Consider the following 25,577-nt stretch of genomic DNA (forward strand, 5'->3'; position numbering starts at 1 on the left):
AAAACGGCTTCTTACGCCTTTGCTGAGAACGGTGAGTAGAATGTCCAGAATAGAAGTCATTTCACACTTGATGTGACGGCATCTTGCGTGCAGAGCCCAGATGCTTGGGACCTGACTGGGAGGAGTTTGCGGGCTTCTGCTACAAACGTTTGGATGATCAAAAGACGTGGTACGGTGCTCAACACGCCTGCAGGAGCGTCTGTGCCGAACTGGTGTCCATACGCTCCGAGGCGGAGCGAGATTGGCTGCAAGAAGCCATGAACTTTGGTGCGTGCGCCAACGCCCGACGGTCTTCCGTCACAACTACTCGATATCTGGGAAGCGCATGAGAGCTCTGTTGCTGTCTGTCCTCTGCAGGCACGGGCGACGCGTGGACCGGACTGAACGACCTGGTCGTCAAGGGCAGATTCATGTGGTCGGACCGCCAGAAGGTGACCTTCACCAACTGGGCTAAGGGAGATCCCGCCCGCCTGTTGGAGAATTGCGTGGCCACGTTGAGCCAGGTGGGTGCGGTTATTTGTCAACACCTGCCCAACTGTTTGAAATCATCTGATTTTGACTTTCAGACTGGCAAATGGAGAAAGATGTCCTGCGTGCGACTCAACAGCTTTGTGTGTAAGATGCCCACGGCGCGTTATCCAATCAAAGTGCGTCTTGCATCTGGAGTGGCAGCCTGCCGTGATGGCGTCCGGGTGTGGAATGACTCTCAGTGAGTCTTGCATCTGGAGTGGCAGCCTGCCGTGATGGTGTCCGGGTGTGGAATGACTCTCGATGAGTCCAAGTTGCTGGTGGTCTCAGTACAAATATTCTGATTTGATTATTTAAAGTTCTATTGACCATGAATCATGTTATTGACCATGCATTTATATTATTCTGTTTAATTTATCATGCATTCAAAGTTATTCACATGCATTATTCTTTGGTTTGATTTACCATGCGTTATTATTCTGTTTAATTTACCATGCGTTATTATTATTATTCCGATTCATTTACCATACGTTCTTTTCATTCTTTCACTATTACTATTATGATTAATTCACCATGCGTTATTCTTCTGTTTAATTTATTATGCATATCCTGTTGTGAAAAATACATAAAAACAATAAAAAATTAAAAGACAATTCCCGTTCATACCTCATTCTTATTTTCCCATCCATCTTCTATCACTTAAATCTGGGGGCAGCACCTTTAGGACGGGCGCCCATCCTCCTCCCCTTTTGTCCAGCTCATCCCGGGGAATCGATCCCAAGGCGTTCGCAGGCCAACCGAGAAACATAGGGTGTACCCATTTTGGCCGCTTGTAGCATCACCCATCTCGCGGTCTATCCTGCCCTTGCTCGTGAACAAGACCGCAAGATCCTTGAACTCTACTCGCCTACTGCCCGATGACAGCTGGGATAGGCTCCGACATGTCCGCGATGCCTGTGCGGACAAGCGGTAGGGACGGACGGATGGTATAATTGTCATTCATTTGATTTTCTGATGTGTTCTTGTTCTGCCCTCTTTGGTTCGTGTTGAAACGTCATTTTCTATTTAATGGTTAAGCCCGCCCTCCTGTGGATGCTTGGTGTAAGTGTTTTACTCAGCACGAGACGATTGTATGTTCATTTTATTTACGTGTCGAAGTGACGTTAGCCAACATGCTACAAGCTAACGATCGTTTCACGCGGTGTTTTCTTTCTTTTGTATTTCAGTTTTACGATGGTCTTAAGAGGGCAATGGTTTGAGGGCATTCGTCAATAAATCGGCATTTAAGACAACCAAGTCTGATGATTCGCTGGTGGAAAAGTAGACGCTCAGCACATTCTGTTTGATTTAATGTGTCATAACATGATAAATCTACCGTGCGTTCTTCTGTTTTATTTCCCATGCATCAAGTAAGTTTGCACTTGAATTAGGGTGACATCTATTTTCTGGGGCAATAAAAACCGTCAAATCAAAAATCCCACCCAAAGAATCTGCACTCAACAGCTCACAAAATCTTCGCAGCACATTGAAAATCTAGATGTTGCATTCGAAGCACTCTCGGAGCAATGAGAGCAACATATCCTTTCTACACGCGCACATGTGCATGGCGGCAAAAGAAGCACAGATGCTCGCAGGTTGTTGTTGGGCCCCGGCATCTTTCCCACGTTCTCCCACCGGTGCAGGGCGGGGTCGTCGCGGTGGACCGTCTTCGTATCGGGCGATTCGGTGTGTTCATTTACACAAGTAGTATGGCTGAAGAGGAAGATGATGTCGGTGGAGTTTAACGCTTGCAACGGTTTGCTAATTTTATTATGCACCAAAAGTTGAAATGCGTATTTTCTTGTGTTGTTCACCAGTGTCGCTCCTGTAAACGGCGACCGCGGCGGGCAAACCACCTAAGTGGATACTTTGTATTCGTCATTATCAGTTTGGCCCGTGAACAACTATCTGTCTTTGTGCTCCTTAAACAAATGTATCGTTGTGGAAGAAGCCTTGAAGCTGTCGGACCACAATGTTTTTCCGCTTCGACTCTTGGCAAAAAAAAAAACATAAAAGCAGCACAGGACGCCGCGTGTGCATGAAGCCTTTCTGCCATATTGGAGGGTGACTTTGAAACTGTCGTGGGGGAAAGCCAAGCATGCCTTGGTAAAAAAAAAAAAAGAAAAAAGTGAGCCACAAGATGATGTGGCAAACTTTTGTGCTCCCTGAAAATCAACACTAATTCTGAGAGGCTTGAATGTAAAATGTTTTGCATTCTCGTCTTGATCACAAATTGGAATCCACCGACCACCACGTGACGTATCTGAGGGAGCGGCCTGCTTCGGGCTTGTCGCAGGCTGACTGGACGTCCATCATTTCCTCTCCTCCAGCTGAGACTTTCAGTGAGGCGGATTATCTTCCCCCCCCCCCCCTTTAAACATGTGGAGGGGACTCAAATGGTCTCTTCTCACAATGAGCATATTTTGGAGCTGCGCTTCAGGTAAGCAATCTTATCTTTCGTCAATATAAAAAAGTGAAGAAAAAAAGTGAAGAGTTCGTTGCTAAAACAATACCGCTGTCGGCGGGTACTGAGTTATCATAACTGCATCTGCTTATATTCCGTTCCGGTGCCCGAGATGAACGACTTTATTGCAATATCACACGGGTGAATTACAAAGACTCTTGTGAACATTTTAGAACGCTGATTATTCGGAGACTCGGAGCACCAAAAAAAAAAAAAAGAACCACCATGTTGTTGCTGTATACAACTTAGAACCTTTGTTCTTATTTGTGGTAACAAAAGTAACATGTTGAAGTGTGCTTATGGAGCTCGGTGACGTAAACTGCCGCTTGAAAGTGGAACGGGACGAGATAAGCGCAATGACTTTATCCCGTTGTCAATTTTGCAGTGCATGCGGCGGAGTAGATTTCTTGTTCAAACGTCATCGAGCCTTTGGCATGTTATTCATAGTTTCTAATCATTTAGAGGTGAACGTGGGCTTTCAATCGTTATTTTTATTTATGTGGGATCCTGTTCTCTTACTTGATGATCATCGTCTTGTTACTATTAGCCAGGTGACGGCTTTTAGTGGCTCTTAGTTGTTAGCATAGTACTTAATATAAAGTACTGCGAGCAAACCATTGACGGCTGTTGCAGACTTCATAACAATATCGCTAACTTATTGTGCAGAAATATGTCGATTTTCTCATCACACGCACGCACGCACGCACGCACGCACACGAAAAGAAGCTTTTTACACAGTTACTGTTCGTTGTAATGTTTCTGTCATAAGTGATCTAGTTGCATCAGCAATCATTTTTGGCAAAGATGTTTTCTTTTAATTTAGTTCCAAAATTCAGTAGGACTATTAGGAGACTCTAATTTCAGTGTGTCTTTTATATCTCCCAGTGAATCGCGGGGCGTATTTGAATTTTATAGGGTCCAATAGAGGGGCCGGGCTTCGGTTTACCTGATTGAGCCAACAGTTCAAAAGGCTTTCACGGTGAAACTTAGTCCAGCCAGGCTTGGCTTTGTACTTTTTTTTTACGGACTTCTTGAGATAAGAAGGGTCTATTTAAGAAGGGTGATTGATGCAATGTTGTGCGTTGCATTGAGTTGCGGTGTGCTCTGTCGCCCTCCAGTGGTGAGAGGTGTGATGACCATGAAGGTCGATTGGGGTTGAATGTTTTGTATTTGAAGAAACGAAACTCGTATTTGAAAAAATACAACTTAAGTCTGCAAACCAACGTGCCGAGCAAATGTGGCAACTTGAAAAATAAAACAATTTATTCAAATTAAAAATACTTATATAAAAAGTGTTTTCGCGTTGAAAATGGTTTTGCTTTGCCTCTGCAATTTTTTTTTTTTTTTTTTAATCACCACAATTTACTTTCCAAGATTTGAATATGCAAAGTTTTTTTCGAGGTAAAACTAGTTTTGCTTCGCCTTGGTAATTTTTTTTGAAGAAACTGTTTTCAGGTTTCACCTCAATTATTTTTTTCAGATGCATATTTTATATTTTCTGACGCACATTCCCCCCCCCCCCCCCCCCCCCCCAGATCGGGCTCAATACTAATTTTGAGTTGCACCTTTTTGTTTTGACCAAAATCTGGCGTGGGGGGGGGGGGGCGGAATCCAAATCAAAGCCAAAACAAACAAAGTGCTTCTTTTATGCTAACAGAATTAGCCCCAGGTTGCTGGCGACAGACCAGAGAATGAAGGGCAGACAAGCTTTTGTTTCTTTTGGTCTTCGAACCCAGAAGGTGACAAAGGGCGTTGTCTCCCCTGACGAGATGTGCAGTTGGTTGCGATGCCCCAATAGTACCACCTAACGCCCACGTGTGGAACTACATAAAGTATTCCATCAGTGTGCTCTGATCTGTCCGCCCGCCCGATCCCCAAATTGTGCCCTCAGCCAAGCGCTGTGATCCCGGATGGCTCGAGTACGACGCCAGCTGCTACAAGAAGGTGGAGGCCCCCAACGGTTGGCTGGGGGCCCGTCACCACTGCATCTGGGAGGGCGGGGACCTGCTCTCCATCTCTTCCTCGGCCGAGGAAGACTTTGTGAAGAAGACCATGATGACCCAATTTTGGCTGGGACTCTCCAATCTGGTGAGACGCAAGCACAATCGGCCGTGGGCTCTGCAGCGCTACTCCGTCGACGAGCTTGATTGTGGGTTTTTTCCTTCTCAGAAATGCGATGACATCTGGTGTCGCTTTGAAGACGGAAACCTGACTTGGTCCGACGGCGAGACGCTGACACACACCAACTGGGCCTCAGCTCAACCTGGGAGGTAAGAATGAAGTCACAACATGGCACGCTGTCGTTGTCAGGTGGGCACACGTTGATGTCACTCGAGAGAAACAAACATGCCCATTCTTCCAGTTTGGCCCATTTTTGGTTGTGTGTCTCGCCTTAACTCGAATTCTCTCGGCAGCACCTCGGTTGCGTCCTGCGCCTACGTCAACCGTTGGGCTTATTGGGAGCCTGGCAAGTGGATGTCTGGCTCTTGCGCTTCCTCGCTGGCGTACGTTTGCGAGCGGCCGCTGAGTAAGCCTGCACTGCACGTCTGCGTTGCCCTTGGAAGGAGAGAAGCGCAATTGTAAAAGTCTTCCCCCCCCCCCCCCCCCCCCCCCAGAATGCCCGGCTGGGCGGACGTGTGCCCGCAAAGCCAGTGCTGCTGTAGTGGCGAGTGAGTTGTCGCACGCTTTTCACCGCCTCTATTGTCATGGTTTCCTACAAAATGTTGCTTTTTTTTTTTGTGGCCTCAGCTTCCGACTGTGACGATGGATACATGCAGTATGGCGATTTTTGCTATCATTTTACACCACGGTCCAATCGTCTAAATTGGGAGGAAGCCGAGAGGTACTGTCTCGCTCGGGGAGGCCACCTGGCCAGCGTTCACTCTGAGGAAGAGGTCCGATTCATGTTGGGTGAGCCTCAAGGGGAAGCGCACTTGTCGTCCAGTCCCGCAAAGTTTGACCACGGGCATCATTTGGCTGAAGCTCTTCTTGGACTGAAGCTCTTATTCTCCTTTCCTCAAGGTCACACGTATGACAATTGGGCTTGGGTGGGACTCAAGAGGAAGAACAACAGCAACTACGAGTGGACTGACGGAACAGCTTTGGTGAGTGACATGCCTTTGAAAAAGTCGTTTTGCACGAGCTGAGTTGGCAGGTCCCTGGCACCATAAGATCCAGGACGTGCAAGACTTGCAGGTAAAAGTCCTGGCCTTCTGACCGCTCATCTTGGAGACCGTTTTTGAAAGTGCCAGGGAGGGCACAATGTACGTCTTTTGAATGTACATAGTGTTTGGCCACCGATAAACTGAAACTGACAAAGTGAATCTTAAATGTGAGAAGGTACAAGGGCGACACCGTCATGTGAGTGATGGTGGTGGGAAGCTGACCAGATCAAATGCAGCAAGCTCAAGTCCTGTCCAAAATGTCATCCGCAGGACTACAACCGGATAGGAGCCAAATATGGTGACTGTGGATTGGTGGATGGAAGTGTGGATGTGAAATCAGTCCATTTGTCTTCCTGTTTCACAGGTCCATTTGTGTGCCAAAAAGGTCCCAACGTCAAACACGCCTACACTCACTTTGCACCCTTCTCCCGTCATGCGCTGCGCTCTCATATTTGCCCCCGCCCTTTCCTGCAGCAAAGCGCCGAGGACCTCAACAGCTGCCACCATTGGTTGGCCAACCGGGTAGGTGGGCGAGCGTCCGGTAGACACGCCGTCTGCTGTCACCCAAGGGCCAAGCGCGCGCCTCTATAATCTCAAGCGCCGCCGCCGTCTGTCTGCTCGCAGACTGGACTGACCAATGCGGCTGGTGGCTGGACAACCCCACCAACGACTTCTGCTACCTGATCGTCCGCCAGCCCAAGACCTGGAAGGAGGCCCAAGACGACTGCCAGCGGCTGGAAGGACACCTGAGCAGCATCACCGACTTTCACGAGCAGATCTTTGTACACGGTAGGCTGGCCATTCCTTTCTGTCCACACATGAATGAATGAATTCTGTCGTTCCCCGGTTGGGCAATGTGCCGCATTGGGATTGATTGGAGACGTTACAAACAGGCGATTGTTCGATGATTGATCCTACGGACCTTTGCTGTAGGGATAATTTAGCGTGCGGACGAATGGCCCTCTCGGGAGTTGGAACATTTTCCGAAAGGGCATTCTGCCAAGACGTTCCCAACAAAACCTCACAATACGTTTGTTCTGTGTGCTGGCTTGAGGACAACATATTGGCGGCCACGACCGCTCGTTTTCGGAAAGCAAAAACACATTCAAGCAAAGTATGGGCTCGAGCACAAAGCTCAATGAGCCGCTGAGTAAAGTGTCTCTCTGAAAGCCGTTTCCAACCGTTCGTTGTTTGCCTCGGCTCCAAAGGTTACGTCAAGGCTCTGGCAAACGCGCCCTCTCTGTGGTTGGGTGCTAACACCTCTATCACTGAAGACGACACCAAATGGACTGACGGATCCCCGTTCGCTTACATCCGCTCGAGCGCAGGTCGGTCCGGAAGCACGTCTGTCGTTTGGAGGAACGGAGGAGCGCTTAGATCTTGTCTCCCCCCAGGTGACGCCGATGCCAGCTCTCGGGAAACCTGTCTTTCCTTCCTCACCGGCAGCGGCGACTGGAAGGCCGACAGGTGCTCCCACATGCGAGGCTACATGTGCAAGAAAACGAAAAAGGGTAAATGAGATGTGACGCTCCACCGGCTGTCATCACGCGTTGACGTCCGTCTTTGCTCTTGCAGGAGTGACGGCACCTTCGCCGTTTCCTCTCCATGGTAAGTCGCCTTGAACTGTGCGTCGCAATGTATACGCCTCAAACAACACACACTTGCAACGGCCAGTAAATGTCCTGCTCCGTTGATCTTGGCAAAAAGAAGTTGCAGCGGGGCGCTCAAGTCACACCGTCTTGTCGTCATATGCCAAATGTGTCCGCCTGATCCCCAAATTGTGCCCTCAGCCAAGCTCTGTGATCCCGGATGGCTCGAGTACGAAGACTGGTGCTACAAGAAGGTGGAGGCCCCCAACGGTTGGCTGGGGGCCCGTCGAGACTGCGTCTGGCAGGGCGGCGACCTGGTCTCCATCACCTCCTCGGCCGAGGAAGACTTTGTGAAGGACGCCATGGGCAAGAAGACCCCCTTCTGGCTGGGACTCTCCACTCTGGTGAGACGCACGCACTGGCGGCCGTGGACTCTTGGAGCGACCGCCTTGATCGTTTTTTGTTCTCGCGGCCCAGAATTGCGACGACGTCTGGTGTGACTTTGTGGGCGGAAACCTGACTTGGTCTGACGGCGAGATGCTGACACTCACCAACTGGGCCTCAAATCAACCTGGGAGGTAAGAAATCTCAACTTTGCATGCTTTCCTTGTTAAGGGCACTCGAGAGAAGGAAAACATGCCCAATCTTCCATCTCGGCCCATTGTCGGTCGTGGGTCTCTCGCGACTTGTCTCGACAGCACCGACGTTGCCTCCTGCGTCTACGTCAACCAAGGGGCTTGGAGGCAGCCTGGCAAGTGGAGATCTGGCTCCTGCGCTTCCTCGTTGGCGTACATGTGCATGCGGCCGGCGGACTGTAAGCCTGAGCATCCGACGTAATGATGCCGTTGAGAGGAGAAAAACGTAACTGGGCCTTTGTTTACAGTCTGCCCGGATAAAGAGAGGTGTTTACCCAAAGGGGGTTCTGCTCTCGTGGCAAGTGAGTTGCAGTGCGCTTGTTTGCACTTTCACCATCCCCTCATGGTTTGCTACAAAATGTTGTTTGCGGCTTCAGCTTCCTCCTGCGACGATGGCCACTTCCTGTATGGCGATTACTGCTATCGTTACGAGGAAATGCTAAAAGACTGCGATGAAGCTGAAGATTTCTGCCGTGTGTGGGGAGGTCACCTGGCCAGCGCCCACTCAGATGGCGAGGCCCAGTTTTTGGCAGGTGAGCACCAACGCGTATCGACGAGGGCGGAGGTGGTCCATGATCACATTCAACGGGCTTGGCGCTGATGGTTCAAAAACTCTGTTTCCTTTCCTCAAGCTCACAAGCAATCAGCAATGATGCCTCTTGTGGGACAAAGGATGGGGGTGAACGGAAAATATCATGTAAGTTGATGATGGCAGTCTAAAGATGAATCATGTCAATAAGTTGCACCGAGAATGTCACGTGACGAGGATAGATTGCAACCATACAACGTTGTGGCTTGGCATGCAGGACTACAGCGAGTGGGGCTCCATGGACTGTAAACGACTGGCATCTAATGGAAAGCTCCATGATGTCACCCGGAGTTCCACCAGGCCATTCTTCTGCAAAAAAGGTCCAAAACGTCCCAAACACTCATTTCCCACACACGGTGTGTCACGATGCTCATATTTGGCCCCGCGTCCCTGCAGCTAAGCACGGAGGGCCTCGACAGCTGCCAGGTGGGCGTCCGGCACCGCCCCCGTCCGTCTCGCTCGCAGGCTGGACTGACAAATGCGGCTGGTGGCTGGACGACCCCTCCAGCGACTTCTGCTACCTGATCAACCGCAAGCCCAAGACCTGGAACGAGGCCCAAGACGACTGCCAGCGGCAGAAAGGGAACCTGCTCAGCATCACCGACTCGCACGAGCAGAACTTTGTACACGGTAGGCTGGCCATTTGTCGATTATGCCTGGCATCTGTCTTTGGCCATTCTGCTCCCTTGAGGTATATTTCCGAATGACGATTGTGCTCCATATTGTTAGGTTACTTCAAGGCTCTGGAGACCGGTCCCGCTTTGTGGTTGGGCGCCAATGAAACGATCGATCTTGACGGCGGCAAGTGGGCTGACGGATCCCCCTTCTCTTACGTCCACTTCAGTGAAGGTCGGGCGTGGATGTTTGTCGGCTGCAGTTTGGAGAAATGGACCGGCGCTTAGATGTCAGATGTTCTCTCTCCAGGCGCATTTCTGAATGACCATTGTGCTCCATATTGTTAGGTTACTTCAAGGCTCTGGAGACCGGTCCCGCTTTGTCGTTGGGCGCCAATGAAACGATCGAGCTTGACGGCGGCAAGTGGGATGACCCCTTCTTTGACATCCACTTCAGTGCAGGTCGGGCGTGGATGTTTGTCGGCTGCAGTTTGGAGAAATGGACCGGCGCTTAGATCTCAGATGTTCTCCCTCCAGGTGACACCGATGGGGGCAAATGTCTTTCCTTCCTCACCGGCAGCGGCCACTGGAACGTCGACGCGTGCGACAACACGATTGGCTACGTGTGCAAGAAAAGAGGAAAAGGTGAGATGCGATGCTCCGCTGACCCTCATCACGTGTGTCATGACATCCCCATCCGTGTTCCCGCTTGTAGGAAAACCGTCAAAACCCCTGCCGCCAAATGACGGTAAGTTGCCGTAAATGTTTTTTGTGAATAGAAGCGAGAGAGAGAGAACAAGGTTGTGCTCTCACAGGCTACATGAAAAAGATTGTCTGCCAAGAGGATCGGGGAACTCTGAAATGTCCCGAAGAACGAGTCATCCGGATCCGGTCAGCCTTCTACGGGCGGAGGCGTAGCGACGTCTGTCCAAATGGCAACGCAACAGATGGTAAGACAAAAGGATCCATGAGTGGCGACCTTGACTTTGGCTTGGCGTTCTGGAGCCGCGTTGGTCAGACTGAAGGAATGCGAGCTTTAGCATTTCTGTAGCTGCGTTTTCACAAGTGTTGCAACTCACGCCTTAGGATACTTAATTATCAAAATGCCCTGCGATTGACACGTGATTGATATGAATTGAAAATACCTTGATTCCTTAATAAAATCAGAAGTGCCCATGTGTCAAACGGGTGCCGGTGTGTTGTAACTTGCAGGGACGTGCACGGTGGACCTCTCTTTCTACAAGACACTGTGTGACAACGATCATGATTGCACCATTTACCTTTCGGATTCACATTCGTGCCCTGGTGTCTCCTCCATATACTTGCACATTGTCTACAGCTGTGAAGAGACAGGTGGGCTTCACATCCCGACACTTACTGTTGTGCCCAGAAAGAGCTTCGGCAAGGGACGGGTGTCCAGATCATTGAATGTGTGTCAACTGAGCATCCCTTCCATGTAACTAACGTTTGTCTTTCCTCAGTGTGTCTTGACAGTCTGACAACTGACAGGAGCATCGCAGACTCTGCCTTTTCAGCCTCTTCCTCTATGATCAAGGACAAACTTCACAAAGCGCATCTCGGAGGCAGCGGGTGCTGGTTACTGAGCGAAAAGTGTTAGTTAAAAAAGCAGTTAAAAAAGCCGACCTTATTTGTGTGTAATTTGGTGTCCCATGCAATGTAATGCCTTCCTCGTTCAGCCGGCAGCTGGATCCAGGTGAACCTCGGTCAGAGGAAAAAGGTGACAGCCCTCGTGACCCAGGGCTGTAATACAGGCGTTACGAAACGGTCCGCCGAGTTTGAGATGCAGATCAGCATTGACGGAAAGACTTGGTATACCCACCCAGACGGGCAGGTAAGCAGCCGGCCGGTCAGGCAACCCATGCTCTTGTCATTGCAAACATGCACGTGCTCTGTTTCTAGTTTGGTTTGGGGACTCGTCTACTAGCCACGCCTGTGTTCACCCAGTATGTCCGCCTCCTGCCAGTCGACTACAGATTGAATGACGGCTTTCGCTTTGATGTCTTGGGGTGCGCCGTTGACGACACCGCTCGTGAGTCAAACACTCGGCCGCTCTGAGCGCTGTGAGGAAACCAGCTTCAAATGTGCTTTGATTTTCCCTTTTGACCCTCAGACATCACCTGTGCCAGCAATTTCAAAAGCCTCACCAAGTTCGCCAGTTCAAAGACGTGAGTCAGACCCGACATGACGTTTCTTGGCGGTGAAGCCTCCCCTCCCAACTCCCACGTTGTCTTCCGCAGGGTCCTCTGCCCCCCGGGCTGCGGCAAAGCCCCCCACATTGTCTACGGAACATCGATCTACAACCAGGTATGTAAATACTGAACGACCCTCCGGCGGCTTTGTCTGAGACGTTTTCTGAGTGCAGGACTCAAACATCTGCACGGCCGCTATTCACGCGGGTATCATTCGGAACGAGATCGGAGGAGCTGTGACTTTGCTGAAGGCGCCGCCACAAAACGCCGACCTCATCTACACCGAGAACGGGATCACTTTAGTTCCGTGAGTGGTCAGCTCTCACCGCCGAGTCTGCTTATAGAGGCCCGGCTCATTCTCACTTTACTGTCTGCAGATACGGTGGCAAAACGGCTTCTTACGCCTTTGCTGAGAACGGTGAGTAGAATGTCCAGAATAGAAGTCATTTCACACTTGATGTGACGGCATCTTGCGTGCAGAGCCCAGATGCTTGGGACCTGACTGGGAGGAGTTTGCGGGCTTCTGCTACAAACGTTTGGATGATCAAAAGACGTGGTACGGTGCTCAACACGCCTGCAGGAGCGTCTGTGCCGAACTGGTGTCCATACGCTCCGAGGCGGAGCGAGATTGGCTGCAAGAAGCCATGAACTTTGGTGCGTGCGCCAACGCCCGACGGTCTTCCGTCACAACTACTCGATATCTGGGAAGCGCATGAGAGCTCTGTTGCTGTCTGTCCTCTGCAGGCACGGGCGACGCGTGGACCGGACTGAACGACCTGGTCGTCAAGGGCAGATTCATGTGGTCGGACCGCCAGAAGGTGACCTTCACCAACTGGGCTAAGGGAGATCCCGCCCGCCTGTTGGAGAATTGCGTGGCCACGTTGAGCCAGGTGGGTGCGGTTATTTGTCAACACCTGCCCAACTGTTTGAAATCATCTGATTTTGACTTTCAGACTGGCAAATGGAGAAAGATGTCCTGCGTGCGACTCAACAGCTTTGTGTGTAAGATGCCCACGGCGCGTTATCCAATCAAAGTGCGTCTTGCATCTGGAGTGGCAGCCTGCCGTGATGGCGTCCGGGTGTGGAATGACTCTCAGTGAGTCTTGCATCTGGAGTGGCAGCCTGCCGTGATGGTGTCCGGGTGTGGAATGACTCTCGATGAGTCCAAGTTGCTGGTGGTCTCAGTACAAATATTCTGATTTGATTATTTAAAGTTCTATTGACCATGAATCATGTTATTGACCATGCATTTATATTATTCTGTTTAATTTATCATGCATTCAAAGTTATTCACATGCATTATTCTTTGGTTTGATTTACCATGCGTTATTATTCTGTTTAATTTAACATGCGTTATTATTATTATTCCGATTCATTTACCATACGTTCTTTTCATTCTTTCACTATTACTATTATGATTAATTCACCATGCGTTATTCTTCTGTTTAATTTATTATGCATATCCTGTTGTGAAAAATACATAAAAACAATAAAAAATTAAAAGACAATTCCCGTTCATACCTCATTCTTATTTTCCCATCCATCTTCTATCACTTAAATCTGGGGGCAGCACCTTTAGGACGGGCGCCCATCCTCCTCCCCTTTTGTCCAGCTCATCCCGGGGAATCGATCCCAAGGCGTTCGCAGGCCAACCGAGAGACAGGGTGTACCCATTTTGGCCGCTTGTAGCATCACCCATCTCGCGGTCTATCCTGCCCTTGCTCGTGAACAAGACCGCAAGATGCTTGAACTCTACTCGCCTACTGCCCGATGACAGCTGGGATAGGCTCCGACATGTCCGCGATGCCTGTGCGGACAAGCGGTAGGGACGGACGGATGGTATAATTGTCATTCATTTGATTTTCTGATGTGTTCTTGTTCTGCCCTCTTTGGTTCGTGTTGAAACGTCATTTTCTATTTAATGGTTAAGCCCGCCCTCCTGTGGATGCTTGGTGTAAGTGTTTTACTCAGCACGAGACGATTGTATGTTCATTTTATTTACGTGTCGAAGTGACGTTAGCCAACATGCTACAAGCTAACGATCGTTTCACGCGGTTTTTTCTTTCTTTTGTATTTCAGTTTTACGATGGTCTTAAGAGGGCAATGGTTTGAGGGCATTCGTCAATAAATCGGCATTTAAGACAACCAAGTCTGATGATTCGCTGGTGGAAAAGTAGACGCTCAGCACATTCTGTTTGATTTAATGTGTCATAACAGGATAAATCTACCGTGCGTTCTTCTGTTTTATTTCCCATGCATCAAGTAAGTTTGCACTTGAATTAGGGTGACATCTATTTTCTGGGGCAATAAAAACCGTCAAATCAAAAATTCCACCCAAAGAATCTGCACTCAACAGCTCACAAAATCTTCGCAGCACATTGAAAATCTAGATGTTGCATTCGAAGCACTCTCGGAGCAATGAGAGCAACATATCCTTTCTACACGCGCACATGTGCATGGCGGCAAAAGAAGCACAGATGCTCGCAGGTTGTTGTTGGGCCCCGGCATCTTTCCCACGTTCTCCCACCGGTGCAGGGCGGGGTCGTCGCGGTGGACCGTCTTCGTATCGGGCGATTCGGTGTGTTCATTTACACAAGTAGTATGGCTGAAGAGGAAGATGATGTCGGTGGAGTTTAACGCTTGCAACGGTTTGCTAATTTTATTATGCACCAAAAATTTAAATGCGTATTTTCTTGTGTTGTTCACCAGTGTCGCTCCTGTAAACGGCGACCGCGGCGGGCAAACCACCTAAGTGGATACTTTGTATTCGTCATTATCAGTTTGGCCCGTGAACAACTATCTGTCTTTGTGCTCCTTAAACAAATGTATCGTTGTGGAAGAAGCCTTGAAGCTGTCGGACCACAATGTTTTTCCGCTTCGACTCTTGGCAAAAAAAAAAACATAAAAGCAGCACAGGACGCCGCGTGTGCATGAAGCCTTTCTGCCATATTGGAGGGTGACTTTGAAACTGTCGTGGGGGAAAGCCAAGCATGCCTTGGTAAAAAAAAAAAAAGAAAAAAAGTGAGCCACAAGATGATGTGGCAAACTTTTGTGCTCCCTGAAAATCAACACTAATTCTGAGAGGCTTGAATGTAAAATGTTTTGCATTCTCGTCTTGATCACAAATTGGAATCCACCGACCACCACGTGACGTATCTGAGGGAGCGGCCTGCTTCGGGCTTGTCGCAGGCTGACTGGACGTCCATCATTTCCTCTCCTCCAGCTGAGACTTTCAGTGAGGCGGATTATCTTCCCCCCCCCCCCCCTTTAAACATGTGGAGGGGACTCAAATGGTCTCTTCTCACAATGAGCATATTTTGGAGCTGCGCTTCAGGTAAGCAATCTTATCTTTCGTCAATATAAAAAAGTGAAGAGTTCGTTGCTAAAACAATACCGCTGTCGGCGGGTACTGAGTTATCATAACTGCATCTGCTTATATTCCGTTCCGGTGCCCGAGATGAACGACTTTATTGCAATATCACACGGGTGAATTACAAAGACTCTTGTGAACATTTTAGAACGCTGATTATTCGGAGACTCGGAGCACCAAAAAAAAAAAAAGAACCACCATGTTGTTGCTGTATACAACTTAGAACCTTTGTTCTTATTTGTGGTAACAAAAGTAACATGTTGAAGTGTGCTTATGGAGCTCGGTGACGTAAACTGCCGCTTGAAAGTGGAACGGGACGAGATAAGCGCAATGACTTTATCCCGTTGTCAATTTTGCAGTGCATGCGGCGGAGTAGATTTCTTGTTCAAACGTCATCGAGCCTTTGGCATGTTATTCATAGTTTCTAATCATTTAGAGGTGAACGTGGGCTTTCAATCGTTATTTTTATTTATGTGGGATCCTGTTCTCTTACTTGATGATCATCGTCTTGTTACTATTAGCCAAGTGACGGCTTTTAGTGGCTCTTAGTTGTTAGCATAGTACTTAATATAAAGTACTGCGAGCAAACCATTGACGGCTGTTGCAGACTTCATAACAATATCGCTAACTTATTGTGCAGAAATATGTCGATTTTCTCATCACACGCACGCACGCACGCACGCACGCACACGAAAAGAAGCTTTTTACACAGTTACTGTTCGTTGTAATGTTTCTGTCATAAGTGATCTAGTTGCATCAGCAATCATTTTTGGCAAAGATGTTTTCTTTTAATTTAGTTCCAAAATTCAGTAGGACTATTAGGAGACTCTAATTTCAGTGTGTCTTTTATATCTCCCAGTGAATCGCGGGGCGTATTTGAATTTTATAGGGTCCAATAGAGGGGCCGGGCTTCGGTTTACCTGATTGAGCCAACAGTTCAAAAGGCTTTCACGGTGAAACTTAGTCCAGCCAGGCTTGGCTTTGTACTTTTTTTTTACGGACTTCTTGAGATAAGAAGGGTCTATTTAAGAAGGGTGATTGATGCAATGTTGTGCGTTGCATTGAGTTGCGGTGTGCTCTGTCGCCCTCCAGTGGTGAGAGGTGTGATGACCATGAAGGTCGATTGGGGTTGAATGTTTTGTATTTGAAGAAACGAAACTCGTATTTGAAAAAATACAACTTAAGTCTGCAAACCAACGTGCCGAGCAAATGTGGCAACTTGAAAAATAAAACAATTTATTCAAATTAAAAATACTTATATAAAAAGTGTTTTCGCGTTGAAAATGGTTTTGCTTTGCCTCTGCAATTTTTTTTTTTTTTTTTTAATCACCACAATTTACTTTCCAAGATTTGAATATGCAAAGTTTTTTTCGAGGTAAAACTAGTTTTGCTTCGCCTTGGTAATTTTTTTTGAAGAAACTGTTTTCAGGTTTCACCTCAATTATTTTTTTCAGATGCATATTTTATATTTTCTGACGCACATTGCCTCCCCCCCCCCCCCCCCCCCAGATCGGGCTCAATACTAATTTTGAGTTGCACCTTTTTGTTTTGACCAAAATCTGGCGTGGGGGGGGGGGGGGGGCGGAATCCAAATCAAAGCCAAAACAAACAAAGTGCTTCTTTTATGCTAACAGAATTAGCCCCAGGTTGCTGGCGACAGACCAGAGAATGAAGGGCAGACAAGCTTTTGTTTCTTTTGGTCTTCGAACCCAGAAGGTGACAAAGGGCGTTGTCTCCCCTGACGAGATGTGCAGTTGGTTGCGATGCCCCAATAGTACCACCTAACGCCCACGTGTGGAACTACATAAAGTATTCCATCAGTGTGCTCTGATCTGTCCGCCCGCCCGATCCCCAAATTGTGCCCTCAGCCAAGCGCTGTGATCCCGGATGGCTCGAGTACGACGCCAGCTGCTACAAGAAGGTGGAGGCCCCCAACGGTTGGCTGGGGGCCCGTCACCACTGCATCTGGGAGGGCGGGGACCTGCTCTCCATCTCTTCCTCGGCCGAGGAAGACTTTGTGAAGAAGACCATGATGACCCAATTTTGGCTGGGACTCTCCAATCTGGTGAGACGCAAGCACAATCGGCCGTGGGCTCTGCAGCGCTACTCCGTCGACGAGCTTGATTGTGGGTTTTTTCCTTCTCAGAAATGCGATGACATCTGGTGTCGCTTTGAAGACGGAAACCTGACTTGGTCCGACGGCGAGACGCTGACACACACCAACTGGGCCTCAGCTCAACCTGGGAGGTAAGAATGAAGTCACAACATGGCACGCTGTCGTTGTCAGGTGGGCACACGTTGATGTCACTCGAGAGAAACAAACATGCCCATTCTTCCAGTTTGGCCCATTTTTGGTTGTGTGTCTCGCCTTAACTCGAATTCTCTCGGCAGCACCTCGGTTGCGTCCTGCGCCTACGTCAACCGTTGGGCTTATTGGGAGCCTGGCAAGTGGATGTCTGGCTCTTGCGCTTCCTCGCTGGCGTACGTTTGCGAGCGGCCGCTGAGTAAGCCTGCACTGCACGTCTGCGTTGCCCTTGGAAGGAGAGAAGCGCAATTGTAAAAGTCTTCCCCCCCCCCCCCCCCCCCCCCCAGAATGCCCGGCTGGGCGGACGTGTGCCCGCAAAGCCAGTGCTGCTGTAGTGGCGAGTGAGTTGTCGCACGCTTTTCACCGCCTCTATTGTCATGGTTTCCTACAAAATGTTGCTTTTTTTTTTTGTGGCCTCAGCTTCCGACTGTGACGATGGATACATGCAGTATGGCGATTTTTGCTATCATTTTACACCACGGTCCAATCGTCTAAATTGGGAGGAAGCCGAGAGGTACTGTCTCGCTCGGGGAGGCCACCTGGCCAGCGTTCACTCTGAGGAAGAGGTCCGATTCATGTTGGGTGAGCCTCAAGGGGAAGCGCACTTGTCGTCCAGTCCCGCAAAGTTTGACCACGGGCATCATTTGGCTGAAGCTCTTCTTGGACTGAAGCTCTTATTCTCCTTTCCTCAAGGTCACACGTATGACAATTGGGCTTGGGTGGGACTCAAGAGGAAGAACAACAGCAACTACGAGTGGACTGACGGAACAGCTTTGGTGAGTGACATGCCTTTGAAAAAGTCGTTTTGCACGAGCTGAGTTGGCAGGTCCCTGGCACCATAAGATCCAGGACGTGCAAGACTTGCAGGTAAAAGTCCTGGCCTTCTGACCGCTCATCTTGGAGACCGTTTTTGAAAGTGCCAGGGAGGGCACAATGTACGTCTTTTGAATGTACATAGTGTTTGGCCACCGATAAACTGAAACTGACAAAGTGAATCTTAAATGTGAGAAGGTACAAGGGCGACACCGTCATGTGAGTGATGGTGGTGGGAAGCTGACCAGATCAAATGCAGCAAGCTCAAGTCCTGTCCAAAATGTCATCCGCAGGACTACAACCGGATAGGAGCCAAATATGGTGACTGTGGATTGGTGGATGGAAGTGTGGATGTGAAATCAGTCCATTTGTCTTCCTGTTTCACAGGTCCATTTGTGTGCCAAAAAGGTCCCAACGTCAAACACGCCTACACTCACTTTGCACCCTTCTCCCGTCATGCGCTGCGCTCTCATATTTGCCCCCGCCCTTTCCTGCAGCAAAGCGCCGAGGACCTCAACAGCTGCCACCATTGGTTGGCCAACCGGGTAGGTGGGCGAGCGTCCGGTAGACACGCCGTCTGCTGTCACCCAAGGGCCAAGCGCGCGCCTCTATAATCTCAAGCGCCGCCGCCGTCTGTCTGCTCGCAGACTGGACTGACCAATGCGGCTGGTGGCTGGACAACCCCACCAACGACTTCTGCTACCTGATCGTCCGCCAGCCCAAGACCTGGAAGGAGGCCCAAGACGACTGCCAGCGGCTGGAAGGACACCTGAGCAGCATCACCGACTTTCACGAGCAGATCTTTGTACACGGTAGGCTGGCCATTCCTTTCTGTCCACACATGAATGAATGAATTCTGTCGTTCCCCGGTTGGGCAATGTGCCGCATTGGGATTGATTGGAGACGTTACAAACAGGCGATTGTTCGATGATTGATCCTACGGACCTTTGCTGTAGGGATAATTTAGCGTGCGGACGAATGGCCCTCTCGGGAGTTGGAACATTTTCCGAAAGGGCATTCTGCCAAGACGTTCCCAACAAAACCTCACAATACGTTTGTTCTGTGTGCTGGCTTGAGGACAACATATTGGCGGCCACGACCGCTCGTTTTCGGAAAGCAAAAACACATTCAAGCAAAGTATGGGCTCGAGCACAAAGCTCAATGAGCCGCTGAGTAAAGTGTCTCTCTGAAAGCCGTTTCCAACCGTTCGTTGTTTGCCTCGGCTCCAAAGGTTACGTCAAGGCTCTGGCAAACGCGCCCTCTCTGTGGTTGGGTGCTAACACCTCTATCACTGAAGACGACACCAAATGGACTGACGGATCCCCGTTCGCTTACATCCGCTCGAGCGCAGGTCGGTCCGGAAGCACGTCTGTCGTTTGGAGGAACGGAGGAGCGCTTAGATCTTGTCTCCCCCCAGGTGACGCCGATGCCAGCTCTCGGGAAACCTGTCTTTCCTTCCTCACCGGCAGCGGCGACTGGAAGGCCGACAGGTGCTCCCACATGCGAGGCTACATGTGCAAGAAAACGAAAAAGGGTAAATGAGATGTGACGCTCCACCGGCTGTCATCACGCGTTGACGTCCGTCTTTGCTCTTGCAGGAGTGACGGCACCTTCGCCGTTTCCTCTCCATGGTAAGTCGCCTTGAACTGTGCGTCGCAATGTATACGCCTCAAACAACACACACTTGCAACGGCCAGTAAATGTCCTGCTCCGTTGATCTTGGCAAAAAGAAGTTGCAGCGGGGCGCTCAAGTCACACCGTCTTGTCGTCATATGCCAAATGTGTCCGCCTGATCCCCAAATTGTGCCCTCAGCCAAGCTCTGTGATCCCGGATGGCTCGAGTACGAAGACTGGTGCTACAAGAAGGTGGAGGCCCCCAACGGTTGGCTGGGGGCCCGTCGAGACTGCGTCTGGCAGGGCGGCGACCTGGTCTCCATCACCTCCTCGGCCGAGGAAGACTTTGTGAAGGACGCCATGGGCAAGAAGACCCCCTTCTGGCTGGGACTCTCCACTCTGGTGAGACGCACGCACTGGCGGCCGTGGACTCTTGGAGCGACCGCCTTGATCGTTTTTTGTTCTCGCGGCCCAGAATTGCGACGACGTCTGGTGTGACTTTGTGGGCGGAAACCTGACTTGGTCTGACGGCGAGATGCTGACACTCACCAACTGGGCCTCAAATCAACCTGGGAGGTAAGAAATCTCAACTTTGCATGCTTTCCTTGTTAAGGGCACTCGAGAGAAGGAAAACATGCCCAATCTTCCATCTCGGCCCATTGTCGGTCGTGGGTCTCTCGCGACTTGTCTCGACAGCACCGACGTTGCCTCCTGCGTCTACGTCAACCAAGGGGCTTGGAGGCAGCCTGGCAAGTGGAGATCTGGCTCCTGCGCTTCCTCGTTGGCGTACATGTGCATGCGGCCGGCGGACTGTAAGCCTGAGCATCCGACGTAATGATGCCGTTGAGAGGAGAAAAACGTAACTGGGCCTTTGTTTACAGTCTGCCCGGATAAAGAGAGGTGTTTACCCAAAGGGGGTTCTGCTCTCGTGGCAAGTGAGTTGCAGTGCGCTTGTTTGCACTTTCACCATCCCCTCATGGTTTGCTACAAAATGTTGTTTGCGGCTTCAGCTTCCTCCTGCGACGATGGCCACTTCCTGTATGGCGATTACTGCTATCGTTACGAGGAAATGCTAAAAGACTGCGATGAAGCTGAAGATTTCTGCCGTGTGTGGGGAGGTCACCTGGCCAGCGCCCACTCAGATGGCGAGGCCCAGTTTTTGGCAGGTGAGCACCAACGCGTATCGACGAGGGCGGAGGTGGTCCATGATCACATTCAACGGGCTTGGCGCTGATGGTTCAAAAACTCTGTTTCCTTTCCTCAAGCTCACAAGCAATCAGCAATGATGCCTCTTGTGGGACAAAGGATGGGGGTGAACGGAAAATATCATGTAAGTTGATGATGGCAGTCTAAAGATGAATCATGTCAATAAGTTGCACCGAGAATGTCACGTGACGAGGATAGATTGCAACCATACAACGTTGTGGCTTGGCATGCAGGACTACAGCGAGTGGGGCTCCATGGACTGTAAACGACTGGCATCTAATGGAAAGCTCCATGATGTCACCCGGAGTTCCACCAGGCCATTCTTCTGCAAAAAAGGTCCAAAACGTCCCAAACACTCATTTCCCACACACGGTGTGTCACGATGCTCATATTTGGCCCCGCGTCCCTGCAGCTAAGCACGGAGGGCCTCGACAGCTGCCAGGTGGGCGTCCGGCACCGCCCCCGTCCGTCTCGCTCGCAGGCTGGACTGACAAATGCGGCTGGTGGCTGGACGACCCCTCCAGCGACTTCTGCTACCTGATCAACCGCAAGCCCAAGACCTGGAACGAGGCCCAAGACGACTGCCAGCGGCAGAAAGGGAACCTGCTCAGCATCACCGACTCGCACGAGCAGAACTTTGTACACGGTAGGCTGGCCATTTGTCGATTATGCCTGGCATCTGTCTTTGGCCATTCTGCTCCCTTGAGGTATATTTCCGAATGACGATTGTGCTCCATATTGTTAGGTTACTTCAAGGCTCTGGAGACCGGTCCCGCTTTGTGGTTGGGCGCCAATGAAACGATCGATCTTGACGGCGGCAAGTGGGCTGACGGATCCCCCTTCTCTTACGTCCACTTCAGTGAAGGTCGGGCGTGGATGTTTGTCGGCTGCAGTTTGGAGAAATGGACCGGCGCTTAGATGTCAGATGTTCTCTCTCCAGGCGCATTTCTGAATGACCATTGTGCTCCATATTGTTAGGTTACTTCAAGGCTCTGGAGACCGGTCCCGCTTTGTCGTTGGGCGCCAATGAAACGATCGAGCTTGACGGCGGCAAGTGGGATGACCCCTTCTTTGACGTCCACTTCAGTGCAGGTCGGGCGTGGATGTTTGTCGGCTGCAGTTTGGAGAAATGGACCGGCGCTTAGATCTCAGATGTTCTCCCTCCAGGTGACACCGATGGGGGCAAATGTCTTTCCTTCCTCACCGGCAGCGGCCACTGGAACGTCGACGCGTGCGACAACACGATTGGCTACGTGTGCAAGAAAAGAGGAAAAGGTGAGATGCGATGCTCCGCTGACCCTCATCACGTGTGTCATGACATCCCCATCCGTGTTCCCGCTTGTAGGAAAACCGTCAAAACCCCTGCCGCCAAATGACGGTAAGTTGCCGTAAATGTTTTTTGTGAATAGAAGCGAGAGAGAGAGAACAAGGTTGTGCTCTCACAGGCTACATGAAAAAGATTGTCTGCCAAGAGGATCGGGGAACTCTGAAATGTCCCGAAGAACGAGTCATCCGGATCCGGTCAGCCTTCTACGGGCGGAGGCGTAGCGACGTCTGTCCAAATGGCAACGCAACAGATGGTAAGACAAAAGGATCCATGAGTGGCGACCTTGACTTTGGCTTGGCGTTCTGGAGCCGCGTTGGTCAGACTGAAGGAATGCGAGCTTTAGCATTTCTGTAGCTGCGTTTTCACAAGTGTTGCAACTCACGCCTTAGGATACTTAATTATCAAAATGCCCTGCGATTGACACGTGATTGATATGAATTGAAAATACCTTGATTCCTTAATAAAATCAGAAGTGCCCATGTGTCAAACGGGTGCCGGTGTGTTGTAACTTGCAGGGACGTGCACGGTGGACCTCTCTTTCTACAAGACACTGTGTGACAACGATCATGATTGCACCATTTACCTTTCGGATTCACATTCGTGCCCTGGTGTCTCCTCCATATACTTGCACATTGTCTACAGCTGTGAAGAGACAGGTGGGCTTCACATCCCGACACTTACTGTTGTGCCCAGAAAGAGCTTCGGCAAGGGACGGGTGTCCAGATCATTGAATGTGTGTCAACTGAGCATCCCTTCCATGTAACTAACGTTTGTCTTTCCTCAGTGTGTCTTGACAGTCTGACAACTGACAGGAGCATTGCAGACTCTGCCTTTTCAGCCTCTTCCTCTATGATCAAGGACAAACTTCACAAAGCGCATCTCGGAGGCAGCGGGTGCTGGTTACTGAGCGAAAAGTGTTAGTTAAAAAAGCAGTTAAAAAAGTCAACCTTAGTTGTGTGTGATTTGGTGTCCCAAGCAATGTAATGCCTTCCTCGTTCAGCCGGCAGCTGGATCCAGGTGAACCTCGGTCAGAGGAAAAAGGTGACAGCCCTCGTGACCCAGAGCTGTAATACAGACGTTAGGAAACGGTACACCGTACTTGAGATGCAGATCAGCATTGACGGAAAGACTTGGTATACCCACCCAGACGGGCAGGTAAGCAGCCGGCCGGTCAGGCAACCCATGCTCTTGTCATTGCAAACATGCACGTGCTCTGTTTCTAGTTTGGTTTGGGGACTCGTCTACTAGCCACGCCTGTGTTCACCCAGTATGTCCGCCTCCTGCCAGTCGACTACAGATTGAATGACGGCTTTCGCTTTGATGTCTTGGGGTGCGCCGTTGACGACACCGCTCGTGAGTCAAACACTCGGCCGCTCTGAGCGCTGTGAGGAAACCAGCTTCAAATGTGCTTTGATTTTCCCTTTTGACCCTCAGACATCACCTGTGCCAGCAATTTCAAAAGCCTCACCAAGTTCGCCAGTTCAAAGACGTGAGTCAGACCCGACATGACGTTTCTTGGCGGTGAAGCCTCCCCTCCCAACTCCCACGTTGTCTTCCGCAGGGTCCTCTGCCCCCCGGGCTGCGGCAAAGCCCCCCACATTGTCTACGGAACATCGATCTACAACCAGGTATGTAAATACTGAACGACCCTCCGGCGGCTTTGTCTGAGACGTTTTCTGAGTGCAGGACTCAAACATCTGCACGGCCGCTATTCACGCGGGTATCATTCGGAACGAGATCGGAGGAGCTGTGACTTTGCTGAAGGCGCCGCCACAAAACGCCGACCTCATCTACACCGAGAACGGGATCACTTTAGTTCCGTGAGTGGTCAGCTCTCACCGCCGAGTCTGCTTATAGAGGCCCGGCTCATTCTCACTTTACTGTCTGCAGATACGGTGGCAAAACGGCTTCTTACGCCTTTGCTGAGAACGGTGAGTAGAATGTCCAGAATAGAAGGCATTTCACACTTGATGTGACGGCATCTTGCGTGCAGAGCCCAGATGCTTGGGACCTGACTGGGAGGAGTTTGCGGGCTTCTGCTACAAACGTTTGGATGATCAAAAGACGTGGTACGGTGCTCAACACGCCTGCAGGAGCGTCTGTGCCGAACTGGTGTCCATACGCTCCGAGGCGGAGCGAGATTGGCTGCAAGAAGCCATGAACTTTGGTGCGTGCGCCAACGCCCGACGGTCTTCCGTCACAACTACTCGATATCTGGGAAGCGCATGAGAGCTCTGTTGCTGTCTGTCCTCTGCAGGCACGGGCGACGCGTGGACCGGACTGAACGACCTGGTCGTCAAGGGCAGATTCATGTGGTCGGACCGCCAGAAGGTGACCTTCACCAACTGGGCTAAGGGAGATCCCGCCCGCCTGTTGGAGAATTGCGTGGCCACGTTGAGCCAGGTGGGTGCGGTTATTTGTCAACACCTGCCCAACTGTTTGAAATCATCTGATTTTGACTTTCAGACTGGCAAATGGAGAAAGATGTCCTGCGTGCGACTCAACAGCTTTGTGTGTAAGATGCCCACGGCGCGTTATCCAATCAAAGTGCGTCTTGCATCTGGAGTGGCAGCCTGCCGTGATGGCGTCCGGGTGTGGAATGACTCTCAGTGAGTCTTGCATCTGGAGTGGCAGCCTGCCGTGATGGTGTCCGGGTGTGGAATGACTCTCGATGAGTCCAAGTTGCTGGTGGTCTCAGTACAAATATTCTGATTTGATTATTTAAAGTTCTATTGACCATGAATCATGTTATTGACCATGCATTTATATTATTCTGTTTAATTTATCATGCATTCAAAGTTATTCACATGCATTATTCTTTGGTTTGATTTACCATGCGTTATTATTCTGTTTAATTTACCATGCGTTATTATTATTATTCCGATTCATTTACCATACGTTCTTTTCATTCTTTCACTATTACTATTATGATTAATTCACCATGCGTTATTCTTCTGTTTAATTTATTATGCATATCCTGTTGTGAAAAATACATAAAAACAATAAAAAATTAAAAGACAATTCCCGTTCATACCTCATTCTTATTTTCCCATCCATCTTCTATCACTTAAATCTGGGGGCAGCACCTTTAGGACGGGCGCCCATCCTCCTCCCCTTTTGTCCAGCTCATCCCGGGGAATCGATCCCAAGGCGTTCGCAGGCCAACCGAG

General features: G+C 50.0%; 2 protein-coding genes across 5 annotated transcripts; both read left to right on the forward strand.

Moving 5' to 3' along the window:
• Positions 1–2,075: 2,075 nt before the first annotated feature.
• On the forward strand, positions 2,076–13,280 carry LOC148398288 (C-type mannose receptor 2-like). 3 transcript variants are annotated; one of them, XM_088377182.1, is made up of 37 exons: positions 2,076–2,947; positions 4,863–5,059; positions 5,141–5,241; positions 5,386–5,498; positions 5,587–5,640; positions 5,720–5,881; positions 5,993–6,075; positions 6,406–6,499; positions 6,610–6,657; positions 6,760–6,924; positions 7,344–7,463; positions 7,530–7,646; positions 7,711–7,743; positions 7,926–8,128; positions 8,202–8,302; positions 8,423–8,538; positions 8,608–8,661; positions 8,737–8,892; positions 8,992–9,056; positions 9,166–9,268; positions 9,345–9,578; positions 9,678–9,797; positions 9,911–10,024; positions 10,100–10,207; positions 10,278–10,310; positions 10,378–10,512; positions 10,775–10,915; positions 11,044–11,175; positions 11,260–11,414; positions 11,483–11,612; positions 11,694–11,748; positions 11,821–11,887; positions 11,946–12,079; positions 12,150–12,190; positions 12,253–12,426; positions 12,517–12,662; positions 12,726–13,280. In XM_088377182.1, the coding sequence occupies exons 1-37, from the start codon at positions 2,887–2,889 to the stop codon at positions 12,870–12,872; spliced, it is 4,212 nt and encodes a 1,403-aa protein (XP_088233308.1). In that variant the 5' UTR covers positions 2,076–2,886; the 3' UTR covers positions 12,873–13,280. The 3 variants fall into 3 exon arrangements, with proteins under 3 accessions (XP_088233308.1, XP_088233306.1, XP_088233309.1); XM_088377180.1 differs by having other exon boundaries at positions 2,077–2,947; positions 6,406–6,520; XM_088377183.1 differs by lacking the exon at positions 9,911–10,024 and having other exon boundaries at positions 2,079–2,947; positions 6,406–6,520.
• Positions 13,281–14,218: 938 nt separating this feature from the next.
• On the forward strand, positions 14,219–25,428 carry LOC148398289 (C-type mannose receptor 2-like). 2 transcript variants are annotated; one of them, XM_088377187.1, is made up of 37 exons: positions 14,219–15,106; positions 17,011–17,207; positions 17,289–17,389; positions 17,534–17,646; positions 17,735–17,788; positions 17,868–18,029; positions 18,141–18,223; positions 18,554–18,647; positions 18,758–18,805; positions 18,908–19,072; positions 19,492–19,611; positions 19,678–19,794; positions 19,859–19,891; positions 20,074–20,276; positions 20,350–20,450; positions 20,571–20,686; positions 20,756–20,809; positions 20,885–21,040; positions 21,140–21,204; positions 21,314–21,416; positions 21,493–21,726; positions 21,826–21,945; positions 22,059–22,172; positions 22,248–22,355; positions 22,426–22,458; positions 22,526–22,660; positions 22,923–23,063; positions 23,192–23,323; positions 23,408–23,562; positions 23,631–23,760; positions 23,842–23,896; positions 23,969–24,035; positions 24,094–24,227; positions 24,298–24,338; positions 24,401–24,574; positions 24,665–24,810; positions 24,874–25,428. In XM_088377187.1, the coding sequence occupies exons 1-37, from the start codon at positions 15,046–15,048 to the stop codon at positions 25,018–25,020; spliced, it is 4,212 nt and encodes a 1,403-aa protein (XP_088233313.1). In that variant the 5' UTR covers positions 14,219–15,045; the 3' UTR covers positions 25,021–25,428. The 2 variants fall into 2 exon arrangements, with proteins under 2 accessions (XP_088233313.1, XP_088233312.1); XM_088377186.1 differs by having other exon boundaries at positions 14,220–15,106; positions 18,554–18,668.
• The last annotated feature ends 149 nt before the right edge of the window (positions 25,429–25,577 follow it).

The sequence above is a fragment of the Syngnathus floridae genome, chromosome 5, assembly GCF_059516105.1.
Source record: "Syngnathus floridae isolate MCC-2025c chromosome 5, RoL_Sflo_1.0, whole genome shotgun sequence".
In the NCBI taxonomy this organism is placed as follows: Eukaryota; Metazoa; Chordata; class Actinopteri; order Syngnathiformes; family Syngnathidae; genus Syngnathus; species Syngnathus floridae.

Coding starts and splice junctions, on each gene's coding strand:
- LOC148398288 (XM_088377180.1), top strand. CDS start 2,887: ATGTGGAGGGGACTCAAATGGTCTCTTCTCACAATGAGCATATTTTGG. Junction 8,539..8,607: donor GTGCATGCGGCCGGCGGACT/GTAAGCCTGAGC, acceptor CTTTGTTTACAG/TCTGCCCGGATAAAGAGAGG. Junction 11,749..11,820: donor AAGTTCGCCAGTTCAAAGAC/GTGAGTCAGACC, acceptor TGTCTTCCGCAG/GGTCCTCTGCCCCCCGGGCT.
- LOC148398289 (XM_088377186.1), top strand. CDS start 15,046: ATGTGGAGGGGACTCAAATGGTCTCTTCTCACAATGAGCATATTTTGG. Junction 17,789..17,867: donor CAGTGCTGCTGTAGTGGCGA/GTGAGTTGTCGC, acceptor TTGTGGCCTCAG/CTTCCGACTGTGACGATGGA. Junction 19,073..19,491: donor CGAGCAGATCTTTGTACACG/GTAGGCTGGCCA, acceptor TCGGCTCCAAAG/GTTACGTCAAGGCTCTGGCA.